The 16704-nt window shown below is 44.6% G+C and overlaps 1 protein-coding gene across 2 annotated transcripts in view; it reads right to left on the minus strand.

Moving 5' to 3' along the window:
• The window catches only part of CACNA1H (calcium voltage-gated channel subunit alpha1 H), a 231630-nt gene that overhangs the window by 78236 nt on the left and 136690 nt on the right, over positions 1-16704 (minus strand). For both annotated transcript variants that reach the window (XM_030483014.1, XM_030483013.1), the window contains exons 8-9: positions 5300-5392; positions 2605-3394 (exon numbers count right to left, since the gene is read on the minus strand). In XM_030483014.1, coding sequence (XP_030338874.1) covers positions 2605-3394; positions 5300-5392 — 883 coding nt within the window. The remainder of the gene's footprint in view (positions 1-2604; positions 3395-5299; positions 5393-16704) is intronic.

Genomic DNA, 16704 nt, shown 5'->3' on the forward strand with positions numbered 1-16704 from the left:
AAGCAGCACCACACATTAACACAGCATAGCCTAATCAGGACCGATCTGACAAGGAAATGCTGCAGCACAGCCATAGTGGTGTAGATAGTAGAGGTAGTGGGCTTTGCCAGACGTCTTTTAATGCTATTCAAGTGTTAAAAATTATATGAAAAACACTGGCGCCGCAGATGTCTTCAAAATACCAGAGTCTCCTTGGCTGCCTGCTAAAATAACCTCGCAGCATTGCAGGGCACGAGAACACGGAGGAACAGGCTGTACTTTATGCTGTTCAATTCCACAACAAAAGAAGGGAAGAGAATACTCTCTCCCACAATTGCATCTTTCCCAGCAGACATCAACCTTGTTTCTAGCTAGGGCTGAGAGTAGCCTGGCTGCTAATGCCTCCTTAATGCTCTCAATTATCACTTGTGTGCTCTCCTTGCACAAGTCTTGCAGTGAACAGACTCTGCTTGTTGACTTGTGAGAGTGGAGAAAGAATTAAGTGAAATAGCTCTTTTGTTGCCCAAAGAGGCTGAGTGAACTTGTGAGCACACCTCACCTTCCCCACTGAGCACAGGGTAGGGTGTTAACATGGCTCCAAGGCTGGGATGGAGAAAGATGAATTGGGAGCTGTGCCTGGCAGAGCTACACGCTCAGGAGCTTGCTTATTCGGTACTTAAGAGCTTCCTGAAGCCTGGAAGACACATCCATCATCCCTGCTATACAAAGGTGGTTGTGGTGCAGAAGTGAATCCTGTTGGTGTGGCAGAAGGACCTGGAAGAAGCCAGAGCCATGGAGGGGAAGAGCTGGGCATGGACACAGTGTGTGACAGGGTCTCCAGATGGACCCGGCTGACTTGCTTCCCTTCTCAGCCCCTGTGCTCCTCAGGGGGCCAGACAAGCTGCTGCTCCCCAGCCAAGAGCTGTGGCATGCACCCTTTCCCCTAGATATGAGCACACTTCTGAAAGAGACAAAACAATTTCAGGAGATTTGTTTAAAGCATTTTGGCATCCTCTGGGCTGAAATAACTCTGTAAAAAGAGGATACTATGCATTATTAATAGCAACTCCATCTAACCATTGGCTTTTAAAGAAACATCACAGGCTATGTGAAAATCTCCTAAGTTAGTGAAGTGGCCCTGAAGCTGGGGCTTTCTTCTAAAGAGGACCCCAGCAGCAGGTCCCCTCGCAAGCACAAAGAACCAAACTTTTGACTTGAGCACTGCCTTCCAAGCAGCAGCTCTTCTGCTCATCCTTGCTTTCCTAGTTTGAGACTTCAGCAGAACCTGGGCTTTTAGCTCAAGGTACATACACATCCTTCTAATAACCACCATTAACTTGCACAGTGAAAGATGAACCAGTGATTCATATAAAGCCTTTGCTTAACAACAGAAGAACGTTGCAAACTAACCTCGCCCCCTTCTGCCCTCCTGCTAAGCTCCCAAGCCTAGAGAAATGTTGGCTGAAGGCAATTTCTATAAACAAACCACTTTACCCTTTTGTCTGGTTACTTAAAAAATAAAATAATAAGAAAATGAACAAAGACAAGCCATCCAACCTATTTGGCAAGCAACCTTTACTGTGACCCCCCCCAAGCTAGGCTTGGTATTTTTTCAGCACATACATCACTAGGATAAATATTTGTGTCCATGCACACACAGATAAACAGTTTTGGAAAACACAGGCATTGAAAAAAACAGATTATGGGTTTGCCTTAAAGAGATTAAAAAAGGAGAAGCCAGATTTTTTTGGACTTTTTACTGTTTGAGGGCTTAAGACTCTATTTTTCATCCTCTAGCTCGAGCCATGAGAACTGGAAACATTTTGCAAAATAGAAACCTAAGTGTTGCTTGTACTCACAACTCCAGCAGTGGGTGATTTATACATGAAGGGAGAGAAAACTACACTAACAGCGCTGGTGTGGCTGCAGCCTGTACACATAGGGATCAGATAAAGGTACAAAAGAGTCCCCAAGATGCTCCTCATTCATTCAGCTGGAATGAAGCTCTGAATCTGCAGGAACACTCAGTCCTACATTTCTTCTGCTCATGGGGAAAGATGGGAAGGAAAGCCTGAGACCTGTAGCTCTGCTACACTCCTGCCCTCACATGCATCCTCTGAGGATTAGCACAGAGCAAGACCCTGCAGTGGCCATAGGTCTGCCTCCACACCTTCTCCTCGCCAAAAAGAAATTTAGAGGTTCAGGGGCCCATCAGAGTAGATCTAAGGGTTTCTAGAAGTGTCTGGTTTGGGTTCTTTCAGTGCCTCCCTGTTTTAAACTTCTTATGTTTCCTATACCTTATGCTTCTCCACCAGCTTCCACCTGCTCTTCCCTTTCAAGGTACCATCTCCCAGCAGCTGGGGCTTCTCTGCTGCAGGGCTACAGCCAGCAGGTCCTCCATCTACCACAGATGTAACTCCAGGGGCTGCATAGATCTGTTCTTGGGTGGGAACAGAGGGAGAACCTCCAGAACATCACCAAGCACAGGAGAGGAGCTCGAAAACACATGCTTTGTAACCACAGGAGAGAGGCCTCCAGCAAAGGCCTCTTAACGCCTGAACTCTTGAGCAATTTGCCCATTCCCCAGTTTTCCTAAGCAATAAACATCAGTTTGTTTGTGCTTACCATGCTCTCCTACCAGTTGCTGTAGCTTCCCATAAGAATCCGTGCCCAAATTTACAGGGCTATTAACCACAGCCACAGGTGAATTGCCATTCTTCTTTCCCTTGGGAACTGGAACAGAACTGGCTTTGCTAGTTGGAGAAGGCAGGATAGTAGGATAGTTCATGTTGCCATGGTTGGAGAGTCCAGCGGTCAGTTTAATGCTTGCAGGGGCATTGGAAGACTTACAGTTCACTTGTGGTCCTTCAACATGACAGTCTGCATGGTAAATGCTGTGCACAGACTCCGAATCCGGAGGAGGAGCAGGGCTCTGCAAGTTGGGTGATGGAGGAGGAAGCATCAGTTGGCCTCCAGGTTTCATGACCTTGAGTTCCAAGTCACAGATCTCAGGGTTGGAGCGTGGCCCCCGTGGGCTCCCATTGCTGATGTGGTAGTGATGGTGGTGGTGGTGATGATGATGGTGGATGAGGTGGTGGATGGAGGTGATGCGCTTTTTGCCTCGGTGGCTTTGCCCGTTTGTGGTGCTGTTTGGGTTAACTTTTTTCCGGCGCTTACTCTGCCAGTTATTGTAGAGACGTATCGTCCGTCGCTTCACCTTCCTGAAGATGTGGCAGATGTACTTGAGCAGCTCCTCATAGCAGCTACCTGGCTCTGAGAAGCTGGCAATTGTGCTGTCGTTGGAGAGATACCGGGCCCGCTGCTCCTGCATCAGCTGGTTCTCCCGCTGCTTTGTTTCAGAAAACTGTGTTGCTATCACAACCAGGCACAAGTTAATCATGAAGAAGGAACCAACCTGGAGAAAACACAGGGAAAGGAATTAGCAGGGGCTTTACAAAGCACGACATGTTCTTCACCACCATATGCTGTCTGGACTTGACGTGTGGTTCTTAGAAATCCCGAGATTTCCAAACATGCCAAATCTCAGGGTCTGCTCACCAAATGTTTTGTTAACATATGCCTGAGCTGCTAAATTTGCTCCTAAGCCATGTTAAGTTATTTTGGCAGTGGCAAAGAAAGATGTTAACAATAGCCTTCACCACTTTCCCCCCTCAACAGTGATGACATTTGCTACTAATGCAGGGTGTATGAAACACAACACAAACACATTGCTAGGGAACACCCAGCCAACCTGCAAGGAAAGATGGTCTGAAGTCCAATTCGTGCTGTACTGAACCTGCCTCTTCTCCTCCTCTATCACTTCACACCCTGGCATAGCATGCCATTGTTTTGAGGAGGACAGGCAGGGTCCATGCATCTGTGACTTTGTGCTCTTGCATCTCTCTGACACAGAAAAATGCATCTCCAGGATGCTCCTTGAAAGGCCCTAATTTATTGTCTGGTTGAGTTGATGTGTTCTTGGGTGATATCAGGTTTTCAAAATGAAGTCCCAAGGACAAGAATGTGAAGTGGCCTAAGGCTACATCTTTCCCTCAGCTGCTGAGTCCACAAACTGGTTCTTCACCACTTGGGTTCAAGAATCAGCCAGAGGAAAATGTCAAATATTCCCATCAGAGAATCAGTGTCCTTAGGCGTGAAAGGGACTGACGTCAAGAAAGCACCACTGTCTACAGGCCAAACCTCTGTGCTCTGCTCAGTAGGAAACACATGGATTTAATCTGGACCATTGTCTGGTGAATCCTCAGGGGAAGCCGTTGGAAGATGGTTTGCAGTGCTGTTCTCCAGTTGGTAGTATCAGCCTGGATACTGTTTGAGAAGCAGCAAGGGTGCCATTCCCAGCTCCAAGTGACTTGGAGATTAGTCACCTTCTGGCTTTTCTGCAGGGACCCATATGTAGAGAAGGGCTCAAAAGAGTGGAGCATAAATCTCTACTATGCATGGCCCATTGCTAAAAGCTCAAAAATCACTAGCTTCAGAATGCTGTTCATTACTGGGAAACTCTCACACTGCTCTGATCCATGCCTTTCCCACTGGTGGTGGGAGCTGTGGCGGTTTGACTTCCTAAGGCCTTCAAAACCACATTGACCAGAATGGGTTATATATAAAGAACATCCAGCCACAAAAGCACTTCAAAGTGTCTCTGTCCCATGTCCTGCCTGACATCTACACAATGCTTTTCCCTCTGCTCTCCTGCCTTAAATCCTTAACTTTTCCACAGATGTAGACCCCGGAGAAGGTTGTGCCCATTGTAAAAAAAAAGAACCTTGCTAACATGGAATGGCACCTTCTGAACACAACCTCCAGCACCTCTAGTGAGTAATACTTTGCACCATAAGACCTCAGCAAGGTGCACTGCTATTGTCACTTATTTAAAGGGCTCAGCTGAAGTTCAACAGTTTGAAGGCCCTTCATTGAAACAAGGTGTCCTCTGGGCCATTGAGGAGACTGAAGGAAGAAAAGCTACAGCCTCTCTGCTTTTTGCTCTGTTGGCAGTTGCTTGGCCTAGGCACAAGAGTTAGGACGCATCAAGGTAACAAGACCAAGACTGGGGACATCAAGAGGGAGGGAAGACCATATGGCTTGACAAGCTGTGGCTATGCATCACATGTGACACTAAAAAGGGCTGTTGTAGCCAATAATCTGTCCCCGCAGCACTAATCACAACCTGCGTGATTATGCTTTATGGCAGGAGGAGAGTCTCCCACTCTGAATCCTGGCTGGCACTCCTCTGTGAAAAGCCCAGGGAACATCTTTACCCCACAAGGACAAGGAACGGGAGCAACTCACAGTTCATACTTACTATTATAAGCAATATAAAATATATAAAATTGTAAAAAGAATGTGCATCCATCACATAATACATGATGTCAACCCATCCTTCCAGGGTTATAACCTACAGGAAGACAGAGAAAGAAAGTGTAAGAACAAGTCAACCAAAAAGTCAGTGAACATCAATCTTCTGACAGTGCCTCATACTCATCAATCCACAGCCTCTCTCAGGATCCATCCAGACCTGCTACACTTCTCACACTTGGCTTAAGACAGCAGCAATGTGTGACCAAAGGACTGACCTGAGATTTCTACAGGAACTGGTATGATTAAAATAATAAAGTATTACAATAAAACACCTGAAACACTGTTTCTGAGCCAGTGCAAAGGAATTCCAAGGAGGGATTACAAACAAACAGAGCCTCTCTGTGCAGAGATCTGGGCTTTTATATTAGGCTCCTGGTTTTGTAATGCTACCCATAAAATTCCTAAGCTTTTAAGTCAATTTTGTTCCTGCAAAACCAATTTCTTTGTGATTCCTACTGGCTCACCGTTACAACTGCATCACCAATATCATAGTGGGAAAGCATGTGAATGGGAGAGAGTTGCTTTAATTAAATGTAGAATTGATTTCATACTCATTTTCGCAGTCTTCCTTCCACTAGAAAAGAAGCTGAGGATTTAATTAACACCACACAGGCTGTGTGCAGAGCAAAGCAAATTCTGCCATGTAATTTACACTTTTATTTAGCTAAAACATACCAGACTTCTAGTGCTAGCTTGCTACTAGTCCTAGAGCTGAAATTTCAGCACAATTCCTCTCAAAATCAAAGCTCCTGTCTGAATTTACTTGCACTGATGTACCCTAGTTGTTACACCTACTGAGAGCCTTGGTGGTCCCAGCATAAACCCAGAATTGCCACCTGCCTTCAATTTTAGTGGCATCAATCCTGGTTTAAACCCTGTTTGAGTGAAGGAACTGTGAATTAGCTTGCTGTGAACAAGAAAAGGATCAAGCCTCATCAGTGCAGATGACTTTCTATACGGCGTGTACAGAAAAGCAGATCCATAAAGCACTTGATGTTGAAGCACTGAATAAAACAATGTTCTTGTCACACCTGGAGCATCAGGGCAAAACACTTGCAGGGAAGTCATGAATCAGACATGAATCCTTGCCACTTTTCTCCTATTTTTTTCTATCCAAGGAGCTGGAAGAAGCTCCTAGATATGGATCTTTGGTATATGATCACATCTGCAAGGGGGAGAGCATTACTGTACACCCACTGTTTTCCTGTGAGCATCTTGCATCAGCTCATGGGTGCTGGAAGAGAAGCACGACCTAATCTTGATTCCCCTCGCCCTGAAGTCAAACGTGGTGATGTTTCATGAAGTTTTCAAGCCCACTTCCCACACTGAAGCACGCACAACTTGACACCCACCATGCACCTGAGCGAGAATACAGCTCCACACTAAAACCAATAAACATGATCTGCCAAGCAGCAGGTAAAAATTGTCTCTGCAGCTGTTTGGTTGTCAGCATTGCCAATGACTTTGAGCAATCAGGTCTGATGAGATGCTGGCTGCATTTACACCCACCTCTCCTGTTCCTCGTTACATGCATTAGATATTCTTTTCTATCACATCCTCACTGCTGGTTAGTGATATGCAGGTGTAAGACAGCAATGCTATGCTTCCAGTGGCATGGGTTTAACAAAACCAATGCTTTGGTCAGCGTGAACCCCAGAGAATAATCTGTGGTAGAATGTTTTCAGCAATATTTTGTATGAGTGGATGTAAAGTGCTGTTATACACCCTGGAGTCTGAGAAGGGGTTAAGCTGCCTGGGCAGACACAGGCAGTAATCAGTCTGTTCAGTGGTGTGAAACCGACAAGCAATCAAACTGGAACTGCCCTTTCTGCTTTTCCTTTAACATGGTTGAAACAGTTATAGAGAGCAAAGTTCTTTCTGCCTGCACCCCTTGCCTATGTGGGCTGTGCACAGCAAACGATTGTCTCCTGCACCCAATGCCTGTTTAGGTTCACAGAGCAACTGGAGGGATCAACTGGGAGGTGACACAAGGCTAAATCAAATCACTGCCAACTACCTATGAAACAGCCTCCTCTGTGCTGTTCAGAGTTCCCTCCCTTCCTTCCTTCCCCTCTATTTGGATGGGCATTTCAGAGTCAGGCTGCCACAGCTGGCACAGCAGATGCTCCATCCATTTACACTTGGGGATGAAAAATCAGCCCAGGGACTCCAAACATATTGGCTATCCCTCTTCACCCGATGTCCATTGGGTGGAATTGAGGCTGGCAATCCTCAAATCAAATGTATTAAACAGGATCAAACAAAGAACCCTCTTTACAAAAGCAGTTACCTGAGGGCTGCTGTTGGGCTTCTGCAGACACTGCCAGCTCCCCACCTGGGAAGCAGCTGCCAAGACAGAAGTGAGGGCCAACCAACGTTTATAGAGGTATTTTTCTTACATGCTAGACAGCGTTTTCAGCAAGAATCAATCAACACGCCACATTTCTCCTCTGGAGGGCTGAAAATGCTCATCCAGCTCTCAGAATATTTAAGGCGTAATTAGAATTTGCATTATTTACTACTCACTTGTAAACCAAAGGGATAAACACAACTGCTGGGCTTTTGTTCTCCTGTTTGACATCTTTGTGGATTCATTCTTGGACATATCAGCCAGCATAAATGCAGCAGTACCTAAGGGAAGGATTCCTTAGCTGCTGAGGATTAGAGAGTACTAGCAATCCTGTAAGGGAAAGTGCTTACAGACATCTGTCTTCTTTTTCTTTAATCAAACAGCTCTGGAGAAATGCAGGATAACACACATGTGTAGCCACCTGTCTGCTCTGAAACACTGTCTATGATTTTTACAGCCTGATTCTTGCCATGCTGTGGACTTCTTTCCTGCTGGTCTCTCTGCCACTCTTCAACTATTTTTGGAACCAAGTCAAAGGCATCTGTACCGGTGTAAGGTTCACTGCTGCAATGCTCAGTTTGATCCTACACAGTTCTTCTCAGACCAGCTGAACTCAGGAGGAAAGCCAGGAACTCTCAGTCTTCTCCCAAGAACACAGATATATTTTTTCAAGCATTGCTTTGCCTACTGTTCCTCCCTTGGGGCACCCTGTCTGCAATATCACCTACTACGCTAAGCAGAAATGACTTCCTCCTCTCTTCACTTTCCAATCTGATTAATCCAGTTGACTGCAGCTCCAGCATCTGGCCCTCCAAGGCCTTTATAGATGTCTTCCAAGGACCTGGAGCACCCTTTTCGTGCTTTCCAATCTCAGCAATCCATTCTCAATAATTAAATTCTGTTCAAGCCATGGCTGTTCACAGCCAGACGTATTAAACAGTGTCTCCAAATGTACCAGTTCAAAGCTTCCCATAAATGCAACATACAATTATTTATCAACAGAGATAAGACGGCGAGAAACACATTTCCTAATTCTGCTCTGATGAAAAAGATGTGCAAGATCTAAAATTGGCAGCTTCAGGGAAACAGCTGAAAGATTCAATTAAGATGATTGGCAAGGTTGTCCTACAGAGTGCTGCCAACTGGAATCACGTGCTGCAGAGCCAGTGGGAAAGAAGATGCTGCCCCCTTAGCATAGGGAAATGATTTTTGCCTTCGAAGGACTGAGGCTCTGGGTAGGGAGCAGAGCTGTCCTCTAACCCATTGGAGATCCTGCATGATGCTCAGGCTGATTTCTCCTTGCCTGCTCATTCAGTTCTTTACCTCTTACACAGCACAGGCAGGGGTGGGATCAATCATTTGTCTCCCATTAGTAGCTACGAGGCTCTGCACTAAAGCCTCAAGTCTTGTGTCTGATCCTCTCTTCCATCACTGCAAGAACTTAACAGAAAGCTCACTCAAGTGAAGGTAAAGACAAATTTTGACTTCACTGATCTTTGGCTTGGACACCACTCACGCAGTCCCCCATTCAGGCCCTCCTTGATCACCATCATATTAATACCAGCAGGATGAGGATGGACAATCAGATATTTGGGTGGGTTTTTTGTCTTCTGTTCTGTGATTCTGATCCTCCTGGTTTGCTCAGGCTACACTAATTTAACCAGCTGTAACAAAGATGCTTGGCTGATTTATAGTAGCATAACTGGGGACAGAATCAGGTCTTCTAGTGAAGCTGATCAGAATGATTCTAAAACTCCAGAGAGATCACAAGGGAGATTTAGATTAAAGACACTGGCAATTAACTCAGACCTCCTCACTGTTCCCTGGGAGACAGGAGGTTTATATTGTTTTTTTCTGGGGTCACTTCAGAGGTCTCCGCAGAACGATTTCTTTTATTATGTCAAGAAGTTTTAATCATAAAAACCCTTGTCTTTGAGCTCTGCCAACATTTTTGCAAGTTCTTGGCTATCATCCGTTCAAAAGCAGGGAGTTGTTTTTGCTTTAGTGTCAGTTAAGAAAAAAAGAATCATCCAGGGGAAAAAACCCAACACCCAAACTCCAACCTAAACTACTTTACTAATTAAAGTCACACATTAAATTACTTTCTGTGTATTAGAAAGCACTAACGGCTAGTGCCAGATGGACTGATGCAGAGAGAAACCAACCTTGAGGTGCCACTAATCAATCGAGGAAAGTTTGGAAAATTACTGTGTGAAGTGAGGCTGAAAAGATTACAAGAACTGAATGAACAGCATAAAGAATTCCAGCCTAGCCCTGGGGCCTGATCTTTCTCACAAGGCTGCTGGAAAGGGACTCTTCATCAGGGTCTGTAGCGATAGGACATGGGGTGATGGGTTCAAACTTAAACAGGGGAAGTTCAGGTTAGGTATAAGGAAGAAGTTCTTTACTGTGAGGGTGCTGAGGCACTGAAACAGGCTGCTCAAAGTAGTAAAAGCTCCATCCCTGGCAGTGTTCAAGCCCAGGCTGGACAGAATCTTGGGCTACATGGTCTAGTATGGGGCATCCCTGCCCATGGCAGGGGGTTGGAACTAGATGATCTTAAGGTCCTTTCCAACCCTAACCATTCTATGATTCTCACAGCAAGAGTTTGCTTCTATGACCACCTGGACAAACTTCTTTTGTAGAGACAGCCTCCCTAAGCACGGGAACCAAATCAGCATCTCACACTTTGATCCAAACCCCTATGAAGCATGTCTCTGGCAAACAGCAATTTCCTTGGTGGTTGATTGCAGAATTGCAGGTGCTTTTTCAACTCGGCCAAAGCAGGAGATGATATAGAGATACAGAGAAACCCAAATGTTTCCAAACCATTCCAAGTTTTCATCTTAATTGACATCTATAATTTGCACTCAGCCTCTTTAGCTTTGGCCTAAATTGGGTCCTTTGGGGGACAAGATGGGCATTATCTGCATCAAGATCAATTATGCTGGACTGAACAGCAACTCTGAGGACCACCATGATTATATAGTTCTATTTACTTTTTATCTCAACATGTCCCTGGCCCTGAGGTTTATTTTTATAAACCTCATCAAGACAAGATCCAACAATATAAATTGTGAGAGCTATTAATTACTCTGATGGTCTCAGTAAGTTTTATTAGACCTTCAGCATTCATTTCTGAAAGCCTCTTATCTAGGTATTCTCTCCTCTTGGGCATATTGATTTGGCTGGTAAGCACTGACCAGTGAATAATGGAGTATTCCTTTTCCCTGTGCAGAGTGCTTGGCAGCTAATCACATCACTGTTTTTGAAGGCAACTTCACAATTTTAATTATTTCCTCATGGCACATGTTAAGTAACCTCTGTGGTCAGAAAAACAGGTTTTATCAGATTGAGTAATGTCCTTTGAACAGATGCTTTTCCTTTCACTTTGAGTGCCTGCTTGCTTTCCAAAGTGACTTTAAGCCATTTCTTTATAAATGGAGACTCTTGCAAAGCCTGCATCTGCTCTGAAAAGTGGCCCTGCAAAACGTAAGGAAAGAAACTGTGCAACCTTGAATGTCTTGGATTTGTGGCCTCTCAAATTTGTTCCACATACACATGATCTCTGGTCAGCATGACCGCTTCAGAGTGGATCTTGAGAGGCAGAGTGCAGCCAGCGTGCAAGAAAGCTGGACACATCCTAATATTGTTATTGGTGGTCCCAAACCTCACGAAAGTGAAATCTACCAGCTTAAAAATGCCATAAAAACTCAACAACTTTTGCTACAAAAGGAAGGTTAGTTGCTACCTCTCAGTTTCACACTAAATAATGCAAGATCCGCATCCGATAGCAAAAACATCACTGATTTCAGATGACTGCTGCTTATAAAAAATCACATCTCGGTCCATATTCATGAGGTTTGATTTACTGTGATAATTATCCTCCATCTTCATTGTTTGTGTAAAGTATCTTATGTGCAGGGACTGTATTTAACTGTTTAGCTTCAGCAATAATGAGTCCATTATCATAGAAAGCACCATAAATCAGAGCTTTATAGCAGAGCAAAGCTGAAAGATGAAGAGTCTGCAACGAGGAGAAGGGAACTGAAGCCAGACTGAGCTCCTTGCTTACAGATGAGCGTACCATACAGCAATGATATGAATGACAGTGGTTCTCCAGACACCACTGTCTGGAACACAGCAGTTGGGTACTGTCCCAAATGCAAAAAGCCAGGATTTTTGGTATTCATATTGTTACACGGTGTTTCAAATTATGTTAGGGACAAAGGGTGCACAGCTTCAAGCACAACTACCCTCTGTACAGGACTACGGCACAAAACACGTTTCAGGTGTTCAAGTGTCTAAGCTTTACCCATTCACATTCTGGATGGATCTGCCAACTCAAGGCAGTCTGGAGACAGTAGGGTGGGGACATCAGGGTAAAGGAGCTGAACCTTTGGCTTTATGTACAAGTCTCCACTATGCACAACTCACAGGGCAAGGTGCAATAGCAGCAACTGATCATGAAGCACATTTGGGGTGTTCAAACCAAGATTTCCCTGTAAGAATTGTTGATGTACCCCAAGACCGGCAGCTTTTTCATCACTTGACTGGACTCCAGATTAGGCTGTGGATTGCTGCAGGCACCTCTCTTTCTACTCTCCATGTAAGAACCTACAATTGAGATAGGATGAAACCCTTCCAAAGCTACAGAGGATGCAGTAGGTTTTCTGTGCCATGTTGGGTCCCTCCAGTACCTCCCATCGGTTAGGGGGTCCAGACCTGGAATCAGGATGGTCTCCCCGACTTGTGCTATATGGCACAACTCCTTCTAACCTTCAGAATGAAGGAGATATTTCAAAGGCAACTAATCCTCTTGGAAGCACAGCCTGAGATGCTTTGAAGGGGCTGGGTATTTTTAGATTGGGTATTCAGCATGAAAGCTCTTCAAAGACAGAAAATGATGTTTATTTAGCTGGCCAAATTAAAAAAAGCAACACCAACAAAACTCAAACCCCATCATTTAGAGCGAAATATTTTTGGTGATCCAAAATAGATTCAAGTCTAGTGACAAAGCACGATCTTGAAGCAGTGGAAATGAAAAGCTTCGAACTCTTCTCTTGCCAAATTCAGCACAGATAAGCACTGTTGACACATCTCTCCAGTTTAAAGAATGAGCCATTTGACAAAACGAAGTCCTTTTGGCCAAAAAAATTATCTACTCAATGAACTCTGAAAACACAGGCACCCCGTGTGACAGCTTCTGACAAACGTGGCCCACTAAACCACATTGCACACATATACGCAACTGCAAGTTGGAAGCTCCAGGCTCTTTCCCTTCCCTCTGCTTCAGTGTGCCTTTTGGCTGTCCCACATACATTTAAGACTAGTGGAAGAGCAGAGGTTGCAGCAGATAGGCAAGTGTATTAGTAGCATCTTGTGTTCCATACTCTTGGGGTAATCATTCCTGAGCTGTCATTTTGTAAGGAACTTGGTTGAGGTACCCTGCGGTCCCAGCAACAAAGAAAAACAGACCTCCCAAAAGGCCCATATTAATATCCATCTGAGTGACAGCCCAGCTACGAGGAAGATGTGCAAGTAGGACCTAAGAGGGATAACCCTGCCAGTTGATTCCAGAGCAGCGGTTTGTGCTTAGCCTATGGGAAAGCAATGTTAGAGCTTCAGGTCTTGTCTCCTCTAATGAGATCTTTTCTTGACTGAGCAATAGTATAGAATAGGAGGGACTCCAAACTCATTCTTGCATTTGGCTGTAGCAGAAGTGCATTAAAGTGCATATAATTTTTCCTTTAATTTAAATGAAGATATGGTTCCCATCACAGATTTAGCTGAAAGATTTCCAGGCAAGGGAGAAAACCTCAGTGAAGGATTTCAATCACGATGAGAAGAAGCTGAAACAATGTGGGCAACGGTGGTGGAACAGATCAGGGCATCAAAAAATAGTGAAATGAGATAAATGAACCTTCCTGTCTCCAAACCTGAAGTCTCCCCCTGAGCCTGGTACCTTCTCAGCTGGCCCACCTACAGGCACAAGGGTGCAGATCCTGGCAGAAGCAGTGTCAGCAACACAGACACAAAACAAGCTCCTCTTCAGCACACAGCACAGGGTCAAGATGAATAAATCCTTGATTGGATTTAGATAGCACACACAAGCTCCCAGGGGCTTTTTTGACAAGCTAGAGCAAGGAAGAGGTACCTTCACATCCAAATGAAAGGGGTATTTCAGCAGGCGGCCGGCAGCATACGGCTGTCACTGCCAACTGTCACACCTGCTCAGGCAGCCTGCCATCCGCAGAAGGACAAATGAAGGAAGAAGTGGGTGGCATCAATTCCTCTGCTTTCCCACCTCACCTTTTCTCTCCTGAGCTGCTCACTCACACCTTTGTGGCTACAGCATACTCTTTGGTGAGACCAGGAGCAAACAGGAGGTCTCCACATAAGCACGCTATCAAGAAAATGCCTTGAACTCTTGCTGTTGCTTAGAGTTCCTTTAATGATGCTCCATTTCCAGACATCTTCCTTCAGAAAGTGATTCAGCTTTTCTGTTCTTGGGCATTCTTATCATGTTGCGTGCCTGCTGGGCTGTCTTCAGCTCTCATGAACAAAACCTGTTTTGGTTTTTCATTCCCTGACAGCAGCAAGGGGGCTGCTGAATGCAGAAGTCTCCTCTGAGGATTCCCTTGCCAGAGCCTTCTGATGATGGGCTGGAGATGTATTACTTGTATAACTTGATTAACTTGTTAACTGAGATGTCTTCTTAAGCAAAGCCTCACAGAAGCAATATGAACTCAGAGCAACAAACAACAGAAACAGAATCATGAATTGAGAGCTGCATCCAAGGACTAATTTCAAGAGGGTCTTTCATCAAGGAAACCCCTTTGAAAACACAACTACTTCTGAAATACATGTGAAGAAGAGGCCATAGGAAAGGTAACTCAGCCAGCACCAGCAAGACTTCCCTCTTGTACTGGATGGACACGTAGTTTTTTTTCCTGTATATTTGCTCTCAAAGTTCAGTCCTTCCAACTATATCCTGGAAGGAGGCACAGAGGAACAGCTTGTTCCCTTGATTTCATCTTGGTTCTGTCTCAGTTAGTGCTCCTTCAAATTTGCCTCAAGTTTTGCCAAAAGCATTGCCTCCTCATATAAAGTGCTAGTATAAACCTTGCTTTTCTGCAAGTCAGACTTGAAATCATCCAGGCAATGGTTCTGTGGGTTGTAAAGTAGCCTAAATAATCTCATCCTCCCAAACTGTGCATGTTACCACCCATCCAACCCCTCTTCTGTTTTAACAGGGTTTCTGCATTCAGGCCTGGCCACACATCACTGTCAGTTAGGAAGGTGGCAATGTTTTGGTTGCTCCACTGAGCCTGTCAGTAATTCAAATTAAATTGGACTTTGCTTAGGTGGGTAATTCATCATTTGCAGTGTGACAACAATACCTGTAATTACTGCTCTTATTGTTGCGGCTGAAATTCATGTGCAATAAAGGGAACTTAATATCATGCCAAACCTCACAGTTAATTTAGGTTCCATCTCCTTTCATTTATTCTGCAATAAGCTAATTAGTTCACGTAATTTGCCATTGAACGTGCCTTTGTAACAAATATATACATGAATTAGCCTATTACACAACAAATGAGGGGAATCAAAACATGAATGATTCGCAGGATTACATAAGGAATGATTATCCTTTCAAACACCCATAGATGCAACATCATCTTTATTACTTTAAGGTTTTTCAGTTGCACTTGGTTGGTTCTCCTGTCTGGTGCCTCTGACATTCTCTTCTATTTGGAAGGTCAACAATGCGTTTCTCTGCTTGGTACACCCCGTTTCCACGTGCCAGGTTACTTGCAAGTTCAAGATCACTACCATGAAGCTAAACGTCTTTCAGCTTGGCTGCTGCTTAAATGCAAACTCTGGCAGCTGAAAGAGCTTGGCCATACCGCTAGCCCCATGCTTTAGTGCACCATTCACAAGGATGTTTTGGAGATCTTCAGATTTACCTGTGAAAGCCTGCTTGAGGTTTTCTTTGTTCACAGTCTGCGCGGTATCAAACTGTGCCCTTGGAAACTCTTGGGCACCACTTGCAGTCACTGCACTTGGAAACATCCTTCCAAATCTCACCTGGGGGGCTCATTTCACCGACTTCCCTCCTGACAGCTCTTAAACCATGCTACATTTCCAACTCATTTGGGATAAATCATAAGGGATGCTTGATCCAGCTGACTCCTAAGACTATCGTTATGCAAACTGGAGGCTTGCCAGACCTTGAGGTTCAGTCCACCACTGTAACTCTTGCAAAGCACCACGTATTCATTATTCCCCAGAAAAGATCAGGACGATTGGACCCGTCTCATCCAGAACACAGCAGAGTGCTTTCTGCCCACTAATTCAATACCAATTCACAAGGAAGCTCCTGAGGTACTAAACCCATCAGTTCTACTTTCGGCACTACTTACTTTGAGGCCTCATCTAACTGCTGACCCGGCACTACCCAGATTCAACTATTACATTTAATGAGAGCACAACTCAATAGCTGTATTTGTTAAATGTTCTCTGCTTACAGCAATTGTTTTGATTTAGCATCCCACTTCTTACTGTAATAATTCACTCTTTCCATGTTAAAGTCAAGCAAGCACCTTCCTCCCAACAGCTGCTTCTTTATGTGGAGTTATATTGTTTTCAGCTTCTAAGAGCAAGTCCTTGTTTCTAAAAGGAATAAGGATGTAAGAAGAGTCTTTGGTTGGAAATACCCTTTAGCATTTGGATGGCCTAAGCAGCACTAAAACCAATCATAAACCTCCTAGCAACTGCCAAAATGATCTATGGATACAATATCTAACTTTGCCAGACACTCTGCTCTGCCCAAAGGAATCAGTTGAAACCTCTGTGGTGGCTGGTGTGTTCTTCCTGGGTTAAAACTCTACATTTCCAGGCTGAGAAAATGAAATACCAGCAAGAAATTAAAACTTGCAGCCTGCAAAAAGGCTCTGGAAGTACAAAGGAAGCAGGACCCGTCAAGAAGCACCTGC

Source organism: Strigops habroptila, chromosome 4 (genome assembly GCF_004027225.2).
Source record: "Strigops habroptila isolate Jane chromosome 4, bStrHab1.2.pri, whole genome shotgun sequence".
NCBI classification, from domain to species: Eukaryota; Metazoa; Chordata; class Aves; order Psittaciformes; family Psittacidae; genus Strigops; species Strigops habroptila.